We start from the raw sequence: 23,824 nt of genomic DNA, 5'->3' as shown, positions 1-23,824 counted from the left end.
GGAATGTCAGTGTTGGCCAACGAAGAGCCATGGCCAGCGAAGAGCCCGGACCTCAATCCCACTAAGCACGTCTGGGACCTGTTGGATCGGAGGTTGAGGGCTAGGGCCATTGCCCCCAGAAATGTCTGGGAACTTGCAGGTGCCTTGGTGGAAGAGTGGGGTAACATCTCACAGCAAGAACTGGCAAATCTGGTGCAGTCCATAAGGAGGAGATGCACTGCAGTACTTAATGCAGCTGGTGGCCACACCAGATACTGACTGTTACTTTTGATTTTGACCCTCCCTTTGTTCAGGGACACATTATTCCATTTCTGTTAGTCACATGTCTGTGGAACTTGTTCAGTTTATGTCTCAGTTGTTGAATCTTGTTATGTTCATACAAATATTTACACATGTTAAGTTTGCTGAAAATCAACACAGTTGACTGTGAGAGGACGCTTCTTTTTTTGCCGAGTTTACATCAAAACACAATAATGTTGAAGACCMCTGCCAACTAATATCAACATTTAGTTAGGGGGGGGAAAATTCTGCCTTCTGTAAGTTTCCATTGCCAAAATTGTCATGATATTTTCACATTTCTCTCCCTCATTAGGGGGGAGGATAATGACAGTTCACAGAAGTGACAAGTGAAGGTAGACCTGCCAGTTAGTTATAGTGTTTTTACTGATATTGATTTTGTTAATTTTGTAGACTAAGTGATTAAAACAAATTGGTAACAGAATTTCTGCAAATTAATTGGCTACAATGGGAACTCAAAKCAGTCACAAACCACAGTTGGGTCACCTGCTACTGTCCTCCCATCCACTGGCATTCTGTTATGTTCAGCTGACAACTGTTTCCTTTCTCTTTCTGTCGTCTGGTGGTCAAAGCAAGTGTRTGAAAAGTCTAGACAACCCCTCCCTCTCTCGCTCCCTCTCTCTTCAATTAATGTCCCCTCTCCCGGCTCTTACTGACACTCCCTTTCCATTTACTATAACCAGGATCCTCACCCACTGAACACTGACCGACACCGGACGTCCATGGACATTGAAAAGTAGTTTGCATTTGGTCCTGGCCTTGATTTCAACATCCACAGACGTTTTTTGAGGGCCTGGTCCAGACCAGACTTGATTTCAAGGTCCACAGACGTCTGTACTGACCTTCATTTGTCACAAAAATAGATGTCCATGATTCACAAGTTTGGACAGCACAGYACAGTACAGTAGAGCACAGAAGAGTACACTACAGTAAAGAAATGTAGAGTATAGTACAGTACATTATAGTAGAGCACAGTAGAGTATAGTACACTACAGCAAAGAAAAGTAGAGTATGGTTCAGTACAGTACAGTACAGTAAATAAAAGTAGAGTACAGTACACAGTAGAGCACACTAGAGTGGACTACACTATAATGTACTGTACTGAACTATACTCTACTGTACTGTACTGAAGAATACTCTACTTGACTATACTGTACTGTTTTCTACTGAACTCTACTGTGTTGTACTTTGATGTCCAAACTTGTGAAACATAGACATCTGTGATTAGTTAAGATTTGGTCCAGTCTGGACCAACCAAATGTGGTCTTATTTGGTGGCGGAGCTCATTAAAATAATAGCCAGTGTGGTAGAATAATACCAAAATCGGAGGATATTACATATGTATACCTTTGTGTACCATTTTAGGATACAACACCATGAAGAGAATGACATTCCTATCCATAATTATGCATTTCTGTGTAGTACAGATCAGGGACCAATGATGAAATTCCATTACTGCAATTCAGTTACTGGGTGTAAATCCACTTAATTTACTGTAGTTCAATAACCAGAAGAGATTTAAAGATCAAATAGAAATAGTGACACGGGAACTAAATACAGTGCATAACGAATAACAATAACGAGTGAAAATAAMATGGCTATGTACAGGAAGTAGCTATAAGCATCTGCATAGTTCTTCCAGGAAATTGTTAAAAGTAGTCCTTGTGCAGAGAGTTGTACAGTTTGTTAAACTTTGAAATCAATGGGTTTTTTTTGGCATACAACTTAAGAGAAAAAAATCTGTGTCTCAGCGCAGTTCCTTTAGTGTGGAATTGCCCATAACTGTAATTGTTTTGATCAGTCTTGACTTTGTCCCCCTCATTATGAAATATTGTGACCCTCGTGACCTTAGGTTAGTTATCCTCTCTAGGTGCACTTGCAAGTGAGGATGTCCCTCCAAGTATATTGAAAGCACCCTATTAAAGTAATCAGTTGTTTAATAGCTAGCTAAATGTTCCCTACCATAAACTATTTATTTAAAGCCTGATACCTATGCCCTCCGAGGACCTGTATGGAGGACCTCTTCCTCCCTTTCAATTGAAAGATCACAGTGTGCACATGTCCCAGTGATATGTTGTAAACAGCATTTCAATCAGCCCCTCTCTTCTCGCCACTCTTCAAAGTAGCACCGATTTACATAGAAGTCTTCATACTTCACTTCACTTCAATGTTGTCCTCCCACCCTAACCACCGTTCTTCCCCCAGAACTCCTTTCTCCCTGGCTTGTTTATTGATAACTAACCAAGCAGAAAACATATCCCTAAATGAGCGATGGAGGAAATTCGAGGAAGAAAAAAAATCTCATTAGTAATTAACAGAGCAGAAAGTGTCTCTGGGCAGTTAGGGTGAATTCCAGGATTCATAAGCTTCTATTGAACAAGACAAAAGATGTTAGGTTTGTGTTTGATTTCTGTTGATGATATCTGCCTCATGGGTCCCTGGTGTGCAAACACAGTTGGGTGTGTTAATATRGGGAAGTGAACTGTGGCGGAGAGGAACAGACCYTGAACCATGGATTCATTGCGTCTCTATCAAAGTCAGATACTGCCAGTACAAACTAAGAAATGTGTGTCAGGCATGATGACAATGRTTGGATGCAAATAGCAAATGCCACAACCACTGAAGTGTGAACATTGTAGAAGACTACACAGTAGTTGAAGCTCTCGCGACAATWAATGCACAGTGAGAGTTCTCCACAAGTGTCTCTCTATTATCTTCGTCTGGAATTTACTTTGAATGACTTGATTCCATAATTAAGAAAGTTAGTATTATTTCTCATGGTGTTTTCTTTTTCAATCKTGTTTCAAGCTGTGTCGAACGGTTTTGTTTGAATGTGGTCTTTAGCACAAGCAGCAGCACTGGAAGGCTGGATGCTCGGATGTAAAGGCCTCTTATTTATTATGATTTTTATAATATTCCCAGTTGAACATGAATTTGAAACGGTGTTGATTAATTTAGAGCCCGCATGAGGCCTAAGAAATGTCACTCGACATTTTAGACCCTTGGTCATTAATACAGTATGTGGTTCCTCACTATTTAGATATTATTATGTGAGGAGAAATGTCTGTATTTTTTTTATTTGTAAAGTATATGGTCTAATTCAAGCAAACCATGTCAAGTGATTGTATTTCCTACTGTATGACCCTGTATACTTTGACATTGATGGTGAACCCTCAAACCTCTAATGGTGAACTTGTCTCTATCAGGTTACTCTGTCTCAGGACCAAGTATGCAGGTGTTGGGCCAGCCAGCTGGTGCTAACCTCTGGGTCACCAGTAGTCCGATGGTGGTCCAGAGCCTGGGCCCAGTGTCTCCTGTGAGTGCCCAGGCATACTCCTCAGGTCCTCTGGTACCACACGCCCCCCAAGACTCCCAACCCCCACAAGGCCTGATGGTACCCTACACAGATGCCAGGTGAGTCAACCTCTGCACCACACTAGGTGGGGGAGTATACCTGCAAACTCTTTTCATTGCACTGATTTCTGAGCTACTTTAAACAATTTCCATGTACGTTATTAAACAGCTGTGATACTCAACTCTACCAGACTTTCCTGGTACTGCTATCCTTACTCACATACTACAGTGTTGTGCCTCAGGTCCTTGCTCTCCAGAGAGTCCCTGGCCTCCACCACCCTGAGCCTAGCAGAGACCCAGTCAGTTCTGAGTGGCAGACAGGAGTGGCCCTATGGCTACCGAGTCCTTCCTCCACTCTGCCCACAGCAGGGCTCAACCCTTGGCAGCGAGGGGGGTGAGCTGCTCAGCATACCCCCTGGCACTGCCATGTCAGGGAGCACCAGCATCTCCAACTCTGCGTCCCTGCCTTCCTACCTGTTTGGCGGGGATGCCAACAGCCCCCGGCAGTACTCAGCCCGTTCCAGGAAGAGGGCCCTCTCCATGTCCCCTCTGTCAGATGGCTATGGCATCGACTTCAACTCCATCATCCGCACCTCGCCCACCTCGCTGGTGGCTTACATCAATGGCTCCCGGAGCTCTCCGGCTTCCCACCACACCCTTTCACCCCTCCAGCCTGAGGTCTATGGCCACTTCCTGGGGGTGAGAGGGAGCTGTATCCCCTATCCTCAGTCTCCAGGCCTCTTCAGCCTCGCAGGCTCGACGCTGGCCCTGATCCCACTGAGTGACCCCCACCCTGGGACGGAGTGTGGCCGCATGCAGATGCTGGAGCAGGGTGGGGCGCTGGAGAGACAGATGGCTAACATGGTGGTGGAGCAGCAGTGTCTCCCAGAGGAGGGAGGGRCACTACAGGAGGCAGCCAGGAGTGCTAATGACCTGGTGCCATCTCTACACTTTCAGCTAGAGTTGGCCACCATCATCAGATCAGATAGTCCACCGCAGGGCCCTCCGCCCCCCTACCACTCTCACCAGCACCTCCACCTCCACAGACCTCCCAGCCACATCCAGGGCCATTCCCAGGGCCCTGTCCCACAGGCTCCCCCAGCTCCCCCTGTGCATGGGGCCAGCCTCCTGCCCCATCCCCTGTCCCTGTTCCCCATGCTGGAGGAAGAGGAGGGGGAGACAGAGGAATACAGTGGGGGCCACTGCTGCCGCTGGGTTGACTGCAGTGCTGTGTATGACCAAAAGGAGGAGCTGGTAAGGCACATAGAGAAGCTCCATGTGGACCAGCGGAATGGCGAGGACTTCACCTGCTTCTGGGCAGGGTGTCCACGCAGGTTCAAGCCCTTCAACGCCCGCTACAAACTCCTCATCCACATGAGAGTCCACTCAGGAGAGAAGCCCAACAAGTGCACGGTACATAGCAAATCAATCTCTGGTGAATGCCTCAAAACTGTCTATAAAATGCAAGTGTGAATCTGTTTAGTCACCCACTTGAGGATCCATTGGCTTTACCTGAACAAAATGTTACCTCAGTTATTCCACCCCTTTATGCACAATGGTTAACATGCCAATCCTCTAGACCGGAGCTGTAGAGGGCCTTTCAGCCTCCTAATAGCCTTGCTGAGACGGTTTAGAGGGAAATCGACGTCTTGAAGTACGCACGTTGTACCTCTTTAAGGCCTTTGTGTGCTCTGATGTACGTCCGAAGGCTGAAGGTTTGGGTCAGAAATATGGTCTCTCTCTCCTCTTAACTGTGGCCATGGGCTAATTAGTCCAGCTCTGTGATAGTTGACATGGCAGTTAACTTAATTATGTAGTTATTAAATCAGCACAAAGGCAGCGCAGCGCTTAAGTTCTGGCAGGGCACCAGTCAGCCAGCCTCCTGATCCCTGCTCTGCCACAGTCCCCTCTCTCTCTCTCTCTGAGCTACTCTACCAGGCAGTCACAGGGCCTGTCAGCAGCCAAGAGCCTGCCAGGCAGGGACAGACTTGGCTGGGGTTCTGGGAAGGTGATGTTCCCTGGCCCGGTTCTGATTGGGTCTGGTTCTGTGGCCAAGGAGAGAGAGACTTGAATGGAGCTCATATGAAAGCCATGTATCCTTGGACCTGGTACTGATGGGGAGGATTGGCTGGATTCCTCTGAGACAGGTGCTCCCAGTCCTAGTGCTACCTTTTGTTCTCTCAGATGTGCTGTTAGAGAAGGMTACGTTTGGTTCTTTTGATTTCACGGCATGACAACATACCATGTTCAAAGCCAAAGTCAGTTGACAGATGAGTTGTTCAGCTCTGTATAGCCTTCTTGTGCTGTAATTGCAGTTATAGGAGTCCTTCAGGAGCCATAGCAGCACAAAACCGATGCACATTAGTTGCAGTAGTGAGCTCGGGCTCTTTTTTAGGCTCATCAAGCTGGATTACTAAAACTAAAAAGAAACTGTAGAAATTATATTGGACCTACACTGAAACAGTCTTTTCACTCTTTCCAGGTTGCTATGAATCACCGAAAAGAAAGCTGAATAGTTAGGGAGAATAAAACATTTTAAAACAATTTTGACTGCAAGGAAATCGAACACATTTTCTGGACTTTGGTAAAGACCCGAATGTGGCCCGCGGGCAAAATGGCTTTGACATCCCTGGTCGAGACAATTGTAGAGATACCCCCCACCCTCAACCCCACTGGGAACATACTTGAGGTTCAGATGAGTAAGAGGCCAACAATTCTCATTCCTTGACCCGTTTCGCTGCTTCTTGGTTAGACAATTATTAACTGGATGCATACCTGTGGTCGACCTTTCGCTCCAAAACACTCACTTATTAGTACCAACCAGTCCCGTTGCTATGGAGGCTGCAGCTGCAGTCAGATGGGTCTGTGTATCATGTAATCATGTGTTACAGGGGAAAATATCCAGGGTCATGCCCAAAAACAGAACGCTGGAAATGGCACCTTATTCCCTATGTAGTTAATAGAGTGCCTATTTGGACATACCCAGTGTGTGACATCCCATCATCCCAGGCTTGACTTCAGCATACGCTGAAAAAGTCCGACCCGAAAAGAAATAGAACGAGGTCAGTCTAATTGACAGAAACTGTCAGAAAACCCATACTTACTGAACAAAACAGTCTGAGCAATCAAAGTCAGAGCCGAGGAGCTAGACAGGCAACAGAGACTCTCACAGAGCGAGAGAACCAGTTCTACTTCACTAAAAACGTCTTAGATGCCATGCCAGTCAATTGTCCGAGAATTACACTCGGGCTTATTGTGAGGAATGATTGACAGGAAGGATGGGGCTGGTGAATGGCAAACAGAGGCGCGAGCCGCCCGCCCAGCCGGTAGCATTACAATGAAGTAGATCTGATTACCCAGCACACTGCCCCACATACACCAGGCAAGCCATGACTTGTACCTGTCAGCTCTCAGTGCGTGAGGGTGATTGAGCACTTTCTTAACACATAGTTGATTCATCTGTGTATTTAGTATATGCCTTATCACTGGGATTTCAACACTTTCAACAGTTTCCAAACGGGTTTGGAGCATTGGATATCCCCAAGAGCAACGCCTATGTAAACACATTAGCTAATCATGTTTTTTGCTCTACATKAATTTGATGATTTACTGTTCGAAGGATGAACAATTACCGCCATAGTTAATAATGGTACATTTTCCGGCTTATCACAACAGCTTTAGATGTTGTGCAGTAGATTCATACAGTTTCTTGGACAGCTGAACCATATCTCCTCCTACAGTAACTATATTATTTTCTAATGAAAGCTCCCTGTGTTGTTGGATCTGGATCGTAGTTAATTAAATAGAGAGACATATGGGGTACCCAAGCAACTGTGGAGGCCAGGGTTCCTCTAGCTTAGTCAGTTTAATAAAGCACTCCATGGGAATGCAGGCRTTCAAGTGTCATGGTAGCTGCATGGCTGTGCAATTAAGATGAACCAGGAAGCTATCAGTCAGCTCAGATAATTCCCGTTGGTTACTCAATCCGCATTGCTGCAGTGTGATGTTCAGCTACGTGAATGATATAGACGATATCTTGACACATCCTGGAGTTATCGGTTTTGTTTGGGCCCCAAAGTCTGTACATCTTCTGAATTATAAATGGTCTTGATGCTTCTATTCTGCGCTAGAGTACTTGAGTTGTAGGTTCACTTGAGGAATCACAGTGTGCATTTTAGCATATCTCTTATTGATGTTCGAAGACTGTAGCCGTTAAGGTGTAACACAACCCCAGTAGTTCGGTTTTAATCCACTTAGTTTCCCTTACAATGGACAGCTTGAAATTCTAGTCCTGCCTGCAACGGCACAGAATGCAGGCCTGATGGGATTTATGGTTTGCCAAGATTTTTAGCGCCATCTCTACAACCRTAAGGAGGGAAATAACTTGATTTTGCCGCCAGAAACCGGTTCAGACTTCAAAGTGTTTTAACGCACCAGCTTATTCTCAAGTTTCTGTAATCGTTTTCAGCTCTTATTTTAAAGACCTCAAAATCTCATGAACCAACTTTTTGCATTTATAGAAGATGACGATAGATGAGAAGATAAGAGAGAGAGGAGACGTTGACTGGGCATGAGGAGAGGATATGTGAGAGGGGGTGAGATTTGAGCGTTTGAAGAAGATAAGAAAGGGAGTTGAGCTGTAGATAAGAGTAAGGAAAGCGTTCTGTAAAGATGTGAGAGAGAACAGCGGGAACATGGAAGGGATGGAGAAGAGAGTAGAAGAGAGAGTGGAGATGTGAGAGAGAGGAGATGTGAGAGAGGGGAGATGTGAGAGAGGGAGATTGTAGAAGAGAGAGGAGACTTGAGAGAGAGGAGACTTGAGAGGAGAGAGAGAGAGACGTGAGAGAGAGGAGACGTGAGAGAGAGGAGAGTGAGAGAGAGAGGAAACAGAGAGAGAGAGACGTGAGAGAGAGAGGAGACGTGAGAGAGAGGAGACGTGAGAGAGAGGAGACGTGAGAGAAAGGAGATGTGAGAGAGAGGAGACGTGAGAGAGAGGAAACAGAGAGAGAGGAGACGTGAGAGAGAGAGAACGTGAGAGAGAGGAGACTGAGAGAGTGGAGATGTAGAGAGTGGAGATGTGAGAGAGAGGAGACATGAGAGAGAGGAAGGGGAGGAGAGAGGAGATGTAGAGAAGAGAGAGAGAGGAAGAGGCTGAGCCAGCTACAGAGGGCACTAGACTGACTCTGCTGGCACGCTGTGGGCGGGTCATTGTTCCCCAGGGCATGCCCGGCTGCCAGGACCTGTCAGGAGGCTGGCTGTGGCATTCAGCTCCACTGAGGAGCCATGTTGCTGTCTATTCAGACCCTCTGTCCCTCACAGCAGCTAAAAGGGGACTCTAAGCTTTATTAGCAAGAGAGTGTGTGTGTGTGTGCGTGAGTGTGTGAGTGTGTGAGTGTGCATGACAGGCCACTCCTGGGCACCGCTGGGCTCCTGGCAGTATATTTGTGTGTGATGCTGGTTCTCAGTTCTCTTCCCATCCCCAGGCTGAATGGCTATTTATCCTGCTCATTCTCCCTGGCCTGTATTTTTCTTATGCTAGCCCGTCTGAATGGTCCGATGCTGATCCTTTTCTCTACACTGTGGTTTGCAGTGTCCGGTTGTGGTGTACTTCCCTGGTATGCCACCGTTTTAGAGAGCATTTGGACAGAATATCCTGCTGTGTGTGAAGAAGACTTGTGAAAGACTAGAAAGACTATGGAATGGTGGTGGCTTTCTCCACTTTCAGGGATACTTCTGTTAGGTCATTACTCGTGTCCCCAGACAAGCAGGACATAGAGTGGAGTGGTAAAGACCCACAAGGAGAGATATCGTCATCGTTGCATGGGAGACCTCATCTGTAAGCACTAAAATGCTGTTGATTGTACCCCGAATTCACACATTCGCTATGATACAGTCATACAGAATACGTTTGCTATCCCCAATAGGCTGGTGAGCACTGATAGAATTATCAGGCATATCTGCCTCCCTCTTGAATTACTTAAGGCTTATAAAGTCTGATTCCCATTCCTTTTGACAATATGAACATATGGTTGCCATCAGAAGGAGTCATAATGGCCTTACTGGAATTGAGGGTCAAAGTTAGGCATAATGAGTTTTGGCATAATGACAGTACTCTGCTGGGGGTTTTGCTCGGCAGGGTGTACAGTATGTTCGTGCCTGCTGTTTGCCAGCTTCCAGACAGAACAACATCGAGTGTAGTGGCTGTTGAGTAGGTAAGACTTTGCCTATACAGTACGTTAGAGATTTGAATTTCTTTGCGATATTGTCTTGCAAGAAGAGAGCGGCAATGTTCCATTCAGATAGAGTTCAGAGGAGAAATCCAGTCTGAAGTTAGCAATATGTTAATACGCAAATCAAAGGAATCAAAGGAGTGAATCAAAGGAATATGTCCCATAGCAATGCAGATGAATGTGATGAGTCAAATATTAAAGGAACTGATTCATTTGTAGTTGGTCAGCTCAGACTGACGGAGAGGTATAGCTATGCAAGGAATCCAGTCCTGGAGGGACAATAATAAAATGGGTCATGGTTCCATGACTTTACTCTGTGAAACTGAAGTAAGGACATTCCAAGCCCTTTGACTGTGGAGTGAGAGAGCAAAGTAGTAGGCTTGACTTACAGTAGGAAACTGTGATGATTCACATGTCTTGGGGGTGAGGTCATTGCAGTGAGGTGGTAGTACTCAGGGGCAGACTGGGACCCGAAGTTGTCTCAGGCATTTCTAACACACCGGCCTATTTTTCTCCTTGAGGCCCCACACACAACCGCCTATTTTTCTCCTTGAAGGCCCCCACACACACCGGCCTATTTTATCTCTTGCGGCCCCCACACACACCGGCCTATTTTATCTCTTGCCGTCCCCACACACACCGGCCTATTTTATCTCTTGCCATCCCCACACACACCGGCCTATTTTATCTCTCGAGGCCACCATTATTAGCCAGATAATGATAATTTTGCAAAAACAAGTTTGACAGGCACAATAGGCTGAAAGTGGAAGGCCATCTGGCATTTGCCCGAAGTGACAGATGGCCAGTCTGCCACTGGTAGTACTGCACAAAGGAGTGCTGTTTAGTTCTGCTGACTTGGATCAGCTTCCATCCACTACTCTTGAATCCCATAGCTTGTGACAGCTAGTGCACCTGGGCAGGGAGCAAGCCCTTTTGATGAGGAACAAACCCCTCTCTACCTTAACCTCTCTACGAGTTGGTGGTAGCATGTTTCTACAATGAGTTCATCTGTCAACATGTTTAGATCCTACAAGACCCTTGAGACAAGACAGATTTTACAGACTGAAGTCTGTGTACACACAGATACTGACCCCTGCTGGATACATTGACCACCACACGTCTTATAGTGTTAACCAGTGGTAGTTTACATATCGAGAGCTTCTATCGGCATTAAAATTGGGTTATTGATATACCCTTGTTTTGTGCAATGTTCTCAAATCTATATACTACTCATGTTGTTGTTAAGTCCAAAAGAAAACAAGATAAAAAATTGCTGACACCTTTCAAACCAATTATCTCAGAGAATCCTATTTTTGCAGATATAACTTTATAGTCTCAAGGTCTCCATATGCTGAATGTTTGGATGTTGTTTTGTGGACCCCTGATGTACAGTATAGGTTAATGATAGGGATATTAAGTGTACACTATCCCTCCTCTCCCTGTGCCCTTTGTGTGTTGTTGCAGTTTGAGGGCTGTCAGAAGGCTTTCTCTCGGCTGGAGAACCTGAAGATCCACCTGCGCAGCCACACTGGAGAGAAGCCTTATCAATGCCAGCACCCAGGCTGCCACAAAGCCTTCAGCAACTCCAGCGACCGAGCCAAGCATCAGCGCACACACCTGGACACGGTGAGTTGAGTGGCGTATCTCAGACAGACACACAGAAAACACACGCATTGAGAATTGAGACACTGATCTCTTACTCTAAGTGTTCTTCCTTGTTCACTCTCTTGTGCTCTCTCATTCTCGTTTTTTCTCTCTGTCGCTGCCTTGTTTTCCTCTATCGAGCTGGACTTACCCACATGGCAGCTAGCTAGCATTTCCACCTTCAAGAAAGCTGTACACAAATTCTTCTGTGTAGACTTTTATCTAGACAGCATCTATGTGATGTGTATGCTGTTATTGATTATATGGAACCCAGGACTCCCTGGAAAACAGTGACTGAGTGGACTATCCTGGCTAAATAAATCTAATCAAATGACATACACACACACACTGAAAGTCGAAACTGGAAGTTGTTGGTTTTGTGACATTATTTACAGTTGTGTGTGTCCGTGTGCGTGTTTGTGCAGAAGCCGTACGCGTGTCAGATCCCTGGTTGTGTAAAGCGCTACACTGACCCCAGCTCCCTGCGCAAGCACGTCAAATCCCATTCCTCCAAAGAGAGGCAGTTGAGGAAGAAGGTCAGTATGGAGCTGCCTGGACTCTACTCTTTACACTTGAAAATTCGCTCAATCCCCCTCAGCATCTTACACTTTGCAGTGAAAGGATCCACTTGACTTTATCACAGTCTCAATGTCTTTTGAGACACCCGCTCTCTTTCACAGCCTCTTACTTTTCCCCACTTCTATTGTATCGCAAACACATCCACTCATACAGTACACTAACGCAGAATGCCTCCACATATTGTTGTATAAATCTTCACTAGGTAGTTGATTTTCTTTGCTGCGCTGTAATGCTCAGACCATATAAAAGTCACTGTTGGGGATAATCATGCTCATTAATTCTATCTTACAGTTAAGGTTATGTCACCATAGATACAATTTGCCGCAGGAGGTGGGCTGTTTCTTTTTTTTTTAAGTATTGTTTTTACGAATACTCCCACATTCACTGTTTTTTTAAGTTAGTCTATTCTCTACTTGCATTTATGCTGATCTCTGTACCTCTGTATCTCTGTGATTGGTCTAAAGCTGAGGTTGTCCGTTGACATGAGCCAAGAGGCATTAACGGATTGCCTAACCATCCAACCCCTGAAACCCAGCCTCTCTCCTCTGGACATGATTGACAGAAGGTTGGGCCAATCCACTAGCCCCTCCCTAGATCACTACACAGGTACACATCATCCAGATGCTCTGACTGGGCCTTTATTTAGACCTATTCGGGTGTGAAATCCATCGTTTGATATGTACGTATATTCTTCTTAATTAGAGTCTCAGTGATGGGTTTATGTTGCGTGTAGCCTTGTCCAGTGTATCTATATCTCTATTTTGTTGTCTGTGTTTGATAGAGTTGCTGTCCAGTGGCCAGTCAAGCCACTGTGTGTCTCTATCCATCCCTGTCCCTCCAGCTGTTCCACAGGGCCAACCCTCCTCAAACAGCTCACACCTGGCTCTGCAGGACAGTTACAGGTACTGCAGCCACACAGCAGAACAACTAGTGTTAGTCTTGTAATCTATTTGAGTTCACCACAGAAGTTTATTCAGCTTTGACTATGAGGCAATTCTAGAGTTTTTTTGTTTTGTTTCATTGCCGGTTGTAAGTTTATATGCAGAGGGAACATTTGCATTTGTGATAAACAATTGGTATTCATACAATGGTGTTTTACCTATGCTCAAATTATGAAAATTCATTAGCAGCTGTCACAATCTGGACCATGCTAAACTTCCCTGACTTCTGTCACTTAGTACTTGTTGCTGTGGTAGTTATGTGGAAATCGTTTTCTAAGACATTGGTGGTGAGAACATTTCCATTTGAAAACTTCACCGCGGTGATATGTGCACAGTGCGTGTTATACTGTAATTCTGTATTAAATGTTAAAATGTGCAGGAGACCTAGTCTTGAACTAAAAAAAGTGGGTGCTATTTAAACCATTCATCATGCATAGTCATATTTAGTCACATATTTGTATCTCTGTAACGAAGTCTACTCATCATAAATGCAGTAATCAATTTACAATAAACATATAGGATTAGAAGTCGAGCAAGGATTTCTATAACTGCGTTCAATGTTCCTTCCTTGAGACTTTGAGAATTCAGTCATGTTCCCAGATCTTGTGTAAAGGTCGAGGCATTTACATTGAATGTGTTTCGTAGTTATGACAAGTGCTGGCTAATGAAAGTTCTGAAAGTCATTACCTTAAGAACAGTCTTTCAGTCTCTCTCACTTCCTACTGGGTAATCAATTAACAGCGTTCTTGGAATTCTGCAGGTGAAAAAATGCTACCTGTATATAGTGAAAGACCTTACCTAGTCCTGTTGAAAGCCACAGCCCCTTCAAGACACTCTATTCATGGTATTTGGCAGATACTTTTCTCGGTGTGTCTAAGACATTGACGRCGAGATATGTGTTTTAATGGCATCGCTAGTAGCATAATGTCTGGCTCTCTGACAATGTGTCAGACAATGATGAATAGATGGTTATATTTCTCATCCATCCTGTTAAAGTGGTTTGGGTTTTGAAACATGTTCACATCTACTTTCTGGGAAGAGAACCTGCTGCAGGCCCAGTTGCATCTGTTGGGCAAGCGACTTGGTATTTCTATTCATTTTGAGTTCCCATTGGCAGAGTGACTGTAGCCATGACTGATTTAAATGCCTATCCCCTTTTCCTTCTTTTTTTTCTGATCTGAAACAAATAAGTACTTAAACGTCGGTTGTCATGGCTTCATGGCAGTAAACTCATAGTTAGAATAATCTGATTAAAATAAAGCACCATTTTCTCCCCTTTTGAAAGACCCCAATGGGCTTTCTTGTGGCCCGCAGCACCTCAGCTGTGAAGAGAGCGGTTGGGAAGAGGTTTTACAGGTTGGGAATGGCCAGCAACACTGTTGCCTGGTCAGCCCACAAAAAAAAAACATTCCTTCATCCATGCACTTCAAAGGCGGTGAGAAGGAGTGTTTTCTGAAGTTTTGGGCAGCCAGATGCTCATGGCTTCTCACTGACACTGATTGATTGTCCTGGTAGCAGCGGTAGGCCGCAGCATTCACCACAGGATTCTGGGTACACAATCAGCCAATGAAAGCAGGCCCTGCTTTGCCTCATCAGTCTCTAGGGCCTGCATTAGTGGATGCTATAGCCACCATCTAGAGTGGCTCAGGAATTCAATAAGTGAATCATAAAATTGGAAAAATACCATTCAGAGGCTCCGGGAAGAGGATTGCTGTAATTACTTTTCTAGATGTTAAATCGATTGTAAAATCCCATTTGCTATTTTATTCACTGCCATTATGTGATTTCTTTATTTCCTCATTCAGCCTGTGCATTGTTATCCCCTTAATCAATTGCATTGTAAACACCTCAATTATTTTAATTATTACCCTGGTGCCAGTAAGAAAAATGAAAAAGGTTTACAGATACACCATAAAAGCACTCATTGTTTGGCTTTCCTTCTAAGGATGTTCTTCACAATATCCTCTTTCTTACTTTCTGATGCTTGGTATGGGAAAAGAAGGTTGCCATATTTAAGTAACCAGGCATTTTAGTCTGGGCAAACAAACAAACTAAAACAAGTCATTAAGATTTCTCTCACGTATCTGTGCTTAGTTAACATGGGTTATTTAAAGTCTGAGAGGTGTGCTATGTTACTACCCCTCAGTGATGAATTAGCGGCCTCTTTTAAACAGACTTCTACTTGTCAGATATCAGTGTCTTTTCACTGAAAGTGCTGTCTGTGGGGCAAGGGTGTAACTTTGTGTTTCTTATTGGGGGAGGGGTCCGACATAAAAAAACAACTGTGAAATGGTTGTTCCTGGTGAATTTTGAAGTGAAATATATCCAAAATGTTCCTGATAATATGGTCAATATATCCCAACCACAACATGTATGTATTACTTAAAACTGTTGGTCTAACACTGCATTTACACGAGCGATTAGTGCTTTTTGAGGTCGGTTCGGTTTTGCTTCGATTATTAAAAAATAATCACGGTTTTTGATTCCAGTTTCGATTATTTATTTTTAATAAATGCACTATGCATTATGTGGGTTGAATGCTGTAACAACACAGAATAAAACAATGAATAGAAGTCCCATGATGGTAGTGACTGCTCATTACTGCTTATCACTTATTAACCATAGAGAGTTATTGATTCACATAACTTTACTTTTAATAAAACATTTTAAAGAATATTTCAGTTGTTGTGTATAATACATGTGTTTTATTTGATGACTTTATTATTTAATTCCAAGTCATCTTCTCATCTCTATAGAGCTGCTGCCTATGCTGTCTGGCAAAATCACTATTTTAGTAGTTCTTCAAAGTAAATAAGGCATACTTTTATAACTTCTGAATACCAACTATCAATCACTTAGATCATGTATTTTCAGGTAGAGATAACTCATGAAGCAACTGCTGTCTATCCCTCTCGATTGTGCATTCTTCTGTCTCTTCTCTGTCTCTGTCTGTCTGTCTCTCTCTCTCTCAATTCAATTCAATTCAATTCAAGGGGCTTTATTGGCATGGGAAACATGTGTTAACATTGCCAAAGCAAGTGAGGTAGATAATACACAAAAGTGAAATAAACAATACAAATTAACAGTAAACATTACACATACAGAAGTTTCAAAACAAGAAAGACATTACAAATATCATATTATATATATTACAGTGTTGTAACAATGTACAAATGGTTAAAGCATTCTCTCTCTCTCTCTCTCTCTCTCTCTCTCTCTCTCTCTCTCTCTCTCTCTCTCTCTCTCTCTCTCTCTCTCTCTCTCTCTCTCTCTCTCTCTCTCTCTCTCTCTCTCTCTCTCTCTCTCTCTCTCTCTCTCTCTCTCTCTCTCTCTCTCTCTCTCTTCTCTCTCTCTCTCTCTCTTCTCTCTCTCTCTCTCTCTCTCCATGTCTGCCCCACACTTATCTAAACTAGCAGGCATAGAAGAAACACACAGACCGGACCAGTAGGTGTGCAATAGATTATGGTCATTGTAGTTAAATAACATGTTTTCTGCTCTAAACTATGTCCTGTTGACCTGTTGGAAACTACAACTCCCTACTACATCGCACAGTTCAGGCTTGAGGTGATTCATCTCTAGAGAAACTGTGCAATGTGCTTATTGAGCTCACAGGGGGAAAAAATGGAATTCAAATAATTGAACTGAAGTCAGTCAATTAGTTGTTTAAAAACCGAAAAATAACCGAAATGTCCGTTAATCACTCAGCACTAGTTTACACAGGCAGCCCAATTCTGATATTTTTTCACTAATTTGTCTTTTGTCCAATCAGATCAGTTCTTTTGCTAAACCCCTTTAAGTGTCATAACCTATAATGCTTATTTGTATACTTTTCACTACGCTTTTCACCCCCTCTAATTCTGTAGCCTACTAGAAACAATATATTTTAAGGTTTATAATACTACCAAAGTTGTCTTTGAACTCCCAAAAATGTGCCCAATATACCCGTTAACAATATCACTCATTTTGATAAATATCACTCATGCGCATTACGTCACTTCACAATATAAACGTTCTCCATCATTCATATTCGTGTTTATGAATTTACCATGTCAAATTTGACTGTACTATTTTATTTGTTCCAAGTTAGCTCACAAAGTTGAGGGTTTGTTAAGGAGAGAGAAAGAGATACTGCATGTTTCTCCATTCTCCTTACAAGCAGGCATGTGCACAGATTGGGCTCTACCTGTGCAGAGCACATGCCCCTTTGCCCTTCAAGCCTCCAAAGTCTCCTTTTGGGCGGTGGTAGAATTTATATGAAGCTGAAAGAAAAATGTGCAGTTTTACAGCTAATTTCCTGTCACTCTAAACAGTTTTGACACAAATTATGATGTGTTCATATCCTATCTGGGGAGGGGGCTATATCATAAGCCCTCAAAGTTCCAGAAGGGGGTGGTAATAGCAGCCATATTGGTCAGGGAGAAATCCAAACCAGTCTAATTGGAATGAATGTCAGTAGAGGCATAATCTTGATTTAAAAAATGTAAAAATTGTGTAATAGAATTATTGTCAACCTAAAATATTGTCTATAATTATAAATACAGTTGATATGGGTTTTATACCAACTTTCTGGATAAATAGCCTCTGAAATATATGTATATACTCGGGGCTCCTGAGTTGCGCAGTGGTGTAAGGCACAGCATCTCAGTGCAAGAGGTGTCACTACAGTCCCTGGTTCAAATCCAGGCTGTATCACATCCGGCCGTGATTGGGAGTCCCATAGGGCGGCGCACAATTGGCCCAGCGTCATCTGGGTTTGGCTGGGGTAGGCCGTCATTGTAAATAAGAATTTGTTCTTAACTGGCTTGCCTAGTTAAATGAAGGTTGCATTTTTGAGACCATAAATGTCTGAAAAAATATAAATTGGAAAGCTGAGAGTGCTATTATATAATATCAGTACTTGTTACATTTACAACTTGGCTAAGTCATATCATCAACTGATTTCAGCCAGTGTATGGCTATGAATTGACTACATTGTTTGAATGGAATGTTGGCATATTGGCAGTTAATTTGAGAAAATGTATAGAATCATTCTTCTAAAACTGTCTGGCTAGCTAGCTAACAAACAGTGTAGAAAAATTCTTAAAATTCATTATTTTACACAATATCTTATCACAGCACTGGCAAACCATGGTTGACCAACTCCATGACCAAAATGGCTGACATTTATCCAATAAGAAGGTTCATGTCCACTCTAGCATTCTGATGCCTAATTCTATTGGGCCGACCTCAAGGGGGCCCCCAACCCCAAGAAATCTAAATATATATAAAAATTTTGGGGGTTGGGTGCCCCCAAAGCCTGTAGGCCCCCCGCTTTGCATAGGCTGCGGGGGTTTGTGGTACGCCAGGGACCCCGCACCCACTCCGTTGGTTGTGCATGTTGATCTGCCCTGTACGGAGCTCGCGTGTGGCCGGTTGCGCCTTTCCCAGTCTGCCCTGTACAGAGATTCAAACATGCATGGCTTGAGAGATGCGATTGCCGATCGAGGGTGTGTAGCTAGCTACTTAGTTAAAATATCAACAGTACTGCCACAGCAGCATAACATTTGATTAACACTTGATAACACTTGATTTAGCCAACATCATCATCAATATTTGGTCTGGTTGGCTGATACGTGCAGTAGAGAGAGACAGAAAGACAGAAAAAGGTCAATCACAATCAGTAAAAGAAATCGAGCTAGCTAACTAGCAGATTTACATGAATCATCAACATCAATGATCAGCTGATATCCCACCCTCTTTTCCCCATGTGAATCATGTTTTTAGGAGGCACTGTAAATAGATTGCTTAAGATTTGTGATGATGAGTGAGTGTGTTGTTGCATAAATAAATTAGCCTACTGCAGGGGCAGTGTCACAGTATCATGATGTTTTGCAGCAGGTGTGCAGATTAAATTATTTATGTCCATTTGTATCTTGAACAACCTGATATTATTTCATATACTGGTTTGTGAAACATTTCAGGTTTGCCAATAGGTCCCCCCACYATCTCAGCCCCGGGTCACACCAAAACCAACTGCCTGGTCCCTCCACTCTTCTTACCCACCATCCCACTGGCTTATCCCTAAAGACCAGCACAGCTCTGAGTCATCCCAGTCACACTCCTGTAGTAAAAACAGACCACCACCCAGGTAAATGACATCTACCAACTACAGGCACATCAAATATGTTCACTGCATTCATCTATTCGGTGCTAATGTACTGAATTGAAGATATCCTTCCCTGGAACGTCAAAAGGGACAGCAGATCAGGTCGGTAATGCGTCCCAGAGATCTGCATAGGATTACACCTGCACCTACAGGAGGGCATAGCTTATTGACTGTGGAAGTGTGCCTGCGGAAAGAAAACAATGATACAATTCCACAGGGAAATTCCTGCTCTGAAATGAGAGTTACTGTTGGTTTTATTGTGTGAAAGTCTATTAAAGAAGTGTGTGGGTGGTTTGACATTCTGTTTTGACAGATACTCCGATATAGGATGATCATGGCTTAATGCTGTTTGTTGTGCAGCAGGTGGCTGATGTTTTTTCTATTTAGGAAAGAAGAAGCAGCTTTACTCTCTAGATCATAGCTTAAAATAGATTGCACATTTTCCCCACTGGACTTGCCAGCAGTGCTTGATGTTGACAAGGTGTTCATGCTGTGCACCGCTTCTATTGTTTTAATAAGAACAATGCTTCAAACTACTCAAAAGTACAGTTCTGTAGTATCAGATGAGTAATAGTGCTTCCATAAGGTGCCATGGTGGTTGTAAGGGTTCATAGAACTACAACTGAGTATTCTACCTTTTATCTATACCAGATTTATTTGTGAATATGAATATCAAGATATGAAGCCAATGTGCTTGTGGGAAGAAGTAAGAATGAATGAAGATGGAAAGAGGGAAACACCAGAGGAGGAAAACAGATTCTTCAGTCTCCCCCTTCATCTATTCGTGAAATGTAAATAACTAGAGGTACCTGTTATTTTCCTCCTCAGGTTTTAGTGGTCAGATCCAAATGGTGTACTCTCCGTCATACAACAATGATACACACAAATCCGCCAAGCAGACCAACTCCTGTCACCTGATGCAAACCCCAGTGTTTGATGACAGCTTTGCTCCAACATTTACCACTCAGAATGGACTAGACATCTCCCAAAGAGCTCTGTCGTCTGGGCTCACAGGTAATGAAGAGGCAAGGTACAATTACAGTACAGTACGGATCACTGTGCATTCATTTGCATCTATCGTATAACAATGACTCCCTGTGTGTGTGCTGCATCCACAGTATACGACCTGCAAGGTGCGTCACAGGATCTGCCGGCGCCAGTGATGTCAGAGGACGCTTATCTACATGTCAGCGCGGTGGACCGTTGCCCTAGCCAGCTCTCCTGTATCTACACTGAGGGTTGACGTCAGCAAATCTGTCCACTTCTTAAGGCAGATGCTTTCTATAATACTCCTACAACAACCCTATTGTTCTTCAGCTCCATGCTCACTGACTTTGACCTGAGTGTGATGCCCCTATTGGGTGAGAACTGTAGACAAGAGGGGACATACAGTAGTTTTAATGAATTAAATGGGCAAAATGAACATATACATATCACTTATTAACTGATATTATTCAATCGACATTGTTTTCATAATGGCAAGTCATATGGTCATATGTATCATAAAAACTATTCTGAGATCCTTACTTTTGAAGTCTGCAAGATGCTGTCTTCATTCAAGTGAGTATCATCCACAGGAGGCTGCTGAGGGGAGGACGGCTCATAATAATGGCCGGGAAGGGAGCAAATGGAATGGCATCAAACACCTGGAAACCATGTGTTTGATGTATTTGTTGCCATCCCGCCAATTCCGATCCAGTCATTACCACAAGCCCGTTCTCCCCAATTAAGGTGCCACCAACCTCCTGCGGTATCACCGGATGTCAGAGTCTAAGCCCGCAATGAAATATGCCTCCTAAAGATTGTGTTGTACTGAAAAAAATGACACTTCTGTGGATGCCTATGGTCTTGAGCTTTGGAGGATTTTTTATGTTTACATTAGTTGAATGCATTTGTACTACAGTTGTATCTAAATATTGTCCCTCCTATTATGCAATTACTGTAGATACCATAAAAAGCACATGAAAGGCACGTTCTTTTGTTTTTAAAACGTGTTAGTAGCATATGAATTATACTGAACAAAAATATAAACACATCATGTAAACTGTTGGTCCCATGTTTCATGAGCTGAAATAAAAGATCAGAGAAATGTTCTATACGCACAAAAAGATTATTTCTCTCAAATAAATGTTGTGCACAAATTTGTTTACATCCCTGTTAGTGAGCATTTCTCCTTTACCAAGATAATCAATCCACCTGACTGGTGTGGCATTTCAAGAAGCTGATTAAACAGCATGATCATTACACAGGTCTTCAATTGTCTACCATAAGCCGTCTCCAAATCAAAATCAAATCAAATGTATTTATATAGCCCTTCTTACATCAGCTGATATCTCAAAGTGCTGTACAGAAACCCAGCCTAAAACCCCAAACAGCAAGCCAATCAGGTGGTGAAAGCACGGTGGTAGAAAAAACTCCCTAGAAAGGCCAAAACCTAGGAAGAAACCTAGAGAGGAACCAGGCTATGAGTGGCCAGTCCTCTTCTGGCTGTGGCGGGTGGAGATTAAACAGAACATGGCCAAGATGTTCAAATGTTCATAAATGACCAGCATGGTCAAATAATAATAATCACAGTAGTTGTCGAGGGTGCAGCAAGTCAGCACCTCAGGAGTAAATGTCAGTTGGCTTTTCATAGCCGATCATTAAGAGTATCTCTACCGCTCCTCGGTCTCTAGAGAGTTGAAAACAGCAGGTCTGGACAGTAGCACGTCCGGTGAACAGGTCAGGGTTCCATAGCCGCAGGCAGAACAGTTGAAACTGGAGCAGCAGCACGGCCAGTGGACTGGGGACAGCAAGGAGTCATCATGCCAGGTAGTACTGAGCATGGTCCTAGGGCTCAGTCCTCCGAGAGAGAGAAAGAAAGAGAGAGAATTAGAGAGAGCATACTTAAATTCACACAGGACACCGGATAAGACAGGAGAAGTACTCCAGATATAACAAACTGACCCTAGCCCCCCGACACATAAACTACTGCAGCATAAATACTGGAGGCTGAGACAGGAGGGGTCAGGAGACACTGGTGCCCCATCCGATATACCCCGGACAGGGCCAAACAGGAAGGATATAACCCCACCCACTTTGCCAAAGCACAGCCCCCACACCACTGAGGGGCCTTCAACCACCAACTTACCATCCTGAGACAAGGCCGAGTATAGCCCACAAAGATCTCGCCCACGGCAAAACCCAAGGGGGGGGGGGGTCGCCAACCCAGACAGGAAGATCTCGTCAGTGACTCAAACCACTCAAGTTACGCACCCCTCCTAGGGACGGCATGAAAGAGCACCAGTAAGCCAGTGACTCAGCCCTGTAATAGGGTTAGAGGCAGAGAATCCCAGTGGAGAGAGGGGAACGGCCAGGCAGAGACAGCAGGGCGGTTCGTTGCTCCAGAGCCTTTCCGTTCACCTTCACACTCCTGGGCCAGACTACATCAATCATAGACCCACTGAAGAGATGAGTCTTCAGTAAAGATGTAAAAGTTGAGACTGAGTCTGCGTCTCTCACATGGGTAGGCAGACCATTCCATAAAAATTGAGATCATAGGAGAAAGCCCTGCCTCAAGCTGTTTGCTTAGAAATTCTAGGACAATTAGGCCTGTGTCTGTGTGACCGTACGTACGTGTAGGTATGTACGGCAGGACCAACTCGGAAAGATAGGTAGGAGCAAGCCCATGTAATGCTTTGTAGGTTAGCAGTAAAACCTTGAAATCAGCCCTTGCCTTAACAGGAAGCCAGTGTAGGGAGGCTAGCACTGAGTAATATGATCAATTTTTTGGTTCTAGTCAGGATTCTAGCAACCGTATTAGCACTAACTGAAGTTTATTTAGTGCTTTATCCGGGTAGCCTGAAAGTAGAGCATTGCAGTAGTCTAACCTAGAAGTAAAAAAGCATGGATTAATTTTTCTGCATCATTTTTGGACAGAAAGTTTCTGATTTTGCAATGTTACGTAGATGGAAAAAAGCTGTCCTTGAACAGTCTTGATATGTTCGTCAAAAGAGAGATCAGGGTCCAGAGTAACGCCGAGGTCCTTCACAGTTTATTTGAGACGACTTTACAACCATCAAGATTAATTGTCAGATTCGACAGAATCTCTTGTTTCTTGGGACCTAGAACAAGCATCTCTGTTTTGTCCGAGTTTAAAAGTAGAACGTTTCAGCCACCACTTCCTTATGTCTGAAACACAGGCTTCGACGAGGGCAATTTTGGGCCTTCACCGTGTTTCATTGAAATGTACAGCTGTGTGTCATCCGCATAGCAGTGAAAGTTAACATTATTTTTCGAATGACATCCCCAAGAGGTAAAATATATAGTGAAAACAATAGTGGTCCTAAAACGGAACCTGGAGAACACCGAAATGTACAGTTGAATTGACAAACCATTCACAGAGACAAACTGAATCTTTCCGACAGATAAGATCTAAACCAGGCCAGATGTCAGTGTAGACCAATTTGGGTTTCCAGTCTCTCCAAAAGAATGTGGTGATCGATGGTATCAAAAGCAGCACTAAGGTCAGTAGCACGAGGACAGATGCAGAGCCTCGGTCTGACGCCATTTAAAGTAATTTACCACCTTCACAAGTGCAGTCTCAGTGCTATGATGTGTGCTTAAACCAGACTGAAGCATTTCGTATACATTGT

The 23,824-nt window shown here is 43.7% G+C and overlaps 1 protein-coding gene across 1 annotated transcript in view; it reads left to right on the top strand.

The window, feature by feature from the left end:
* LOC111961435 (zinc finger protein GLIS3-like) overlaps positions 1 to 21,282 on the top strand; it is a 34,774-nt gene extending 13,492 nt beyond the window's left edge. The window contains exons 3-11 of the mRNA XM_023983701.2: positions 3,504 to 3,711; positions 3,894 to 5,064; positions 11,346 to 11,507; positions 11,951 to 12,061; positions 12,569 to 12,710; positions 12,886 to 13,006; positions 19,006 to 19,172; positions 20,019 to 20,204; positions 20,309 to 21,282. Of these exons, the coding sequence (XP_023839469.1) occupies positions 3,504 to 3,711; positions 3,894 to 5,064; positions 11,346 to 11,507; positions 11,951 to 12,061; positions 12,569 to 12,710; positions 12,886 to 13,006; positions 19,006 to 19,172; positions 20,019 to 20,204; positions 20,309 to 20,433 (2,393 nt within the window). The 3' untranslated portion in view covers positions 20,434 to 21,282. The remainder of the gene's footprint in view (positions 1 to 3,503; positions 3,712 to 3,893; positions 5,065 to 11,345; positions 11,508 to 11,950; positions 12,062 to 12,568; positions 12,711 to 12,885; positions 13,007 to 19,005; positions 19,173 to 20,018; positions 20,205 to 20,308) is intronic.
* The last annotated feature ends 2,542 nt before the right edge of the window (positions 21,283 to 23,824 follow it).

This window comes from Salvelinus sp. IW2-2015, linkage group LG4q.1:29 (assembly GCF_002910315.2).
Source record: "Salvelinus sp. IW2-2015 linkage group LG4q.1:29, ASM291031v2, whole genome shotgun sequence".
NCBI classification, from domain to species: domain Eukaryota; kingdom Metazoa; phylum Chordata; class Actinopteri; order Salmoniformes; family Salmonidae; genus Salvelinus; species Salvelinus sp. IW2-2015.
The sequence above is the reverse complement of the archived record's forward strand: the minus strand, read 5'-3'. Positions and strand labels throughout refer to the sequence as shown.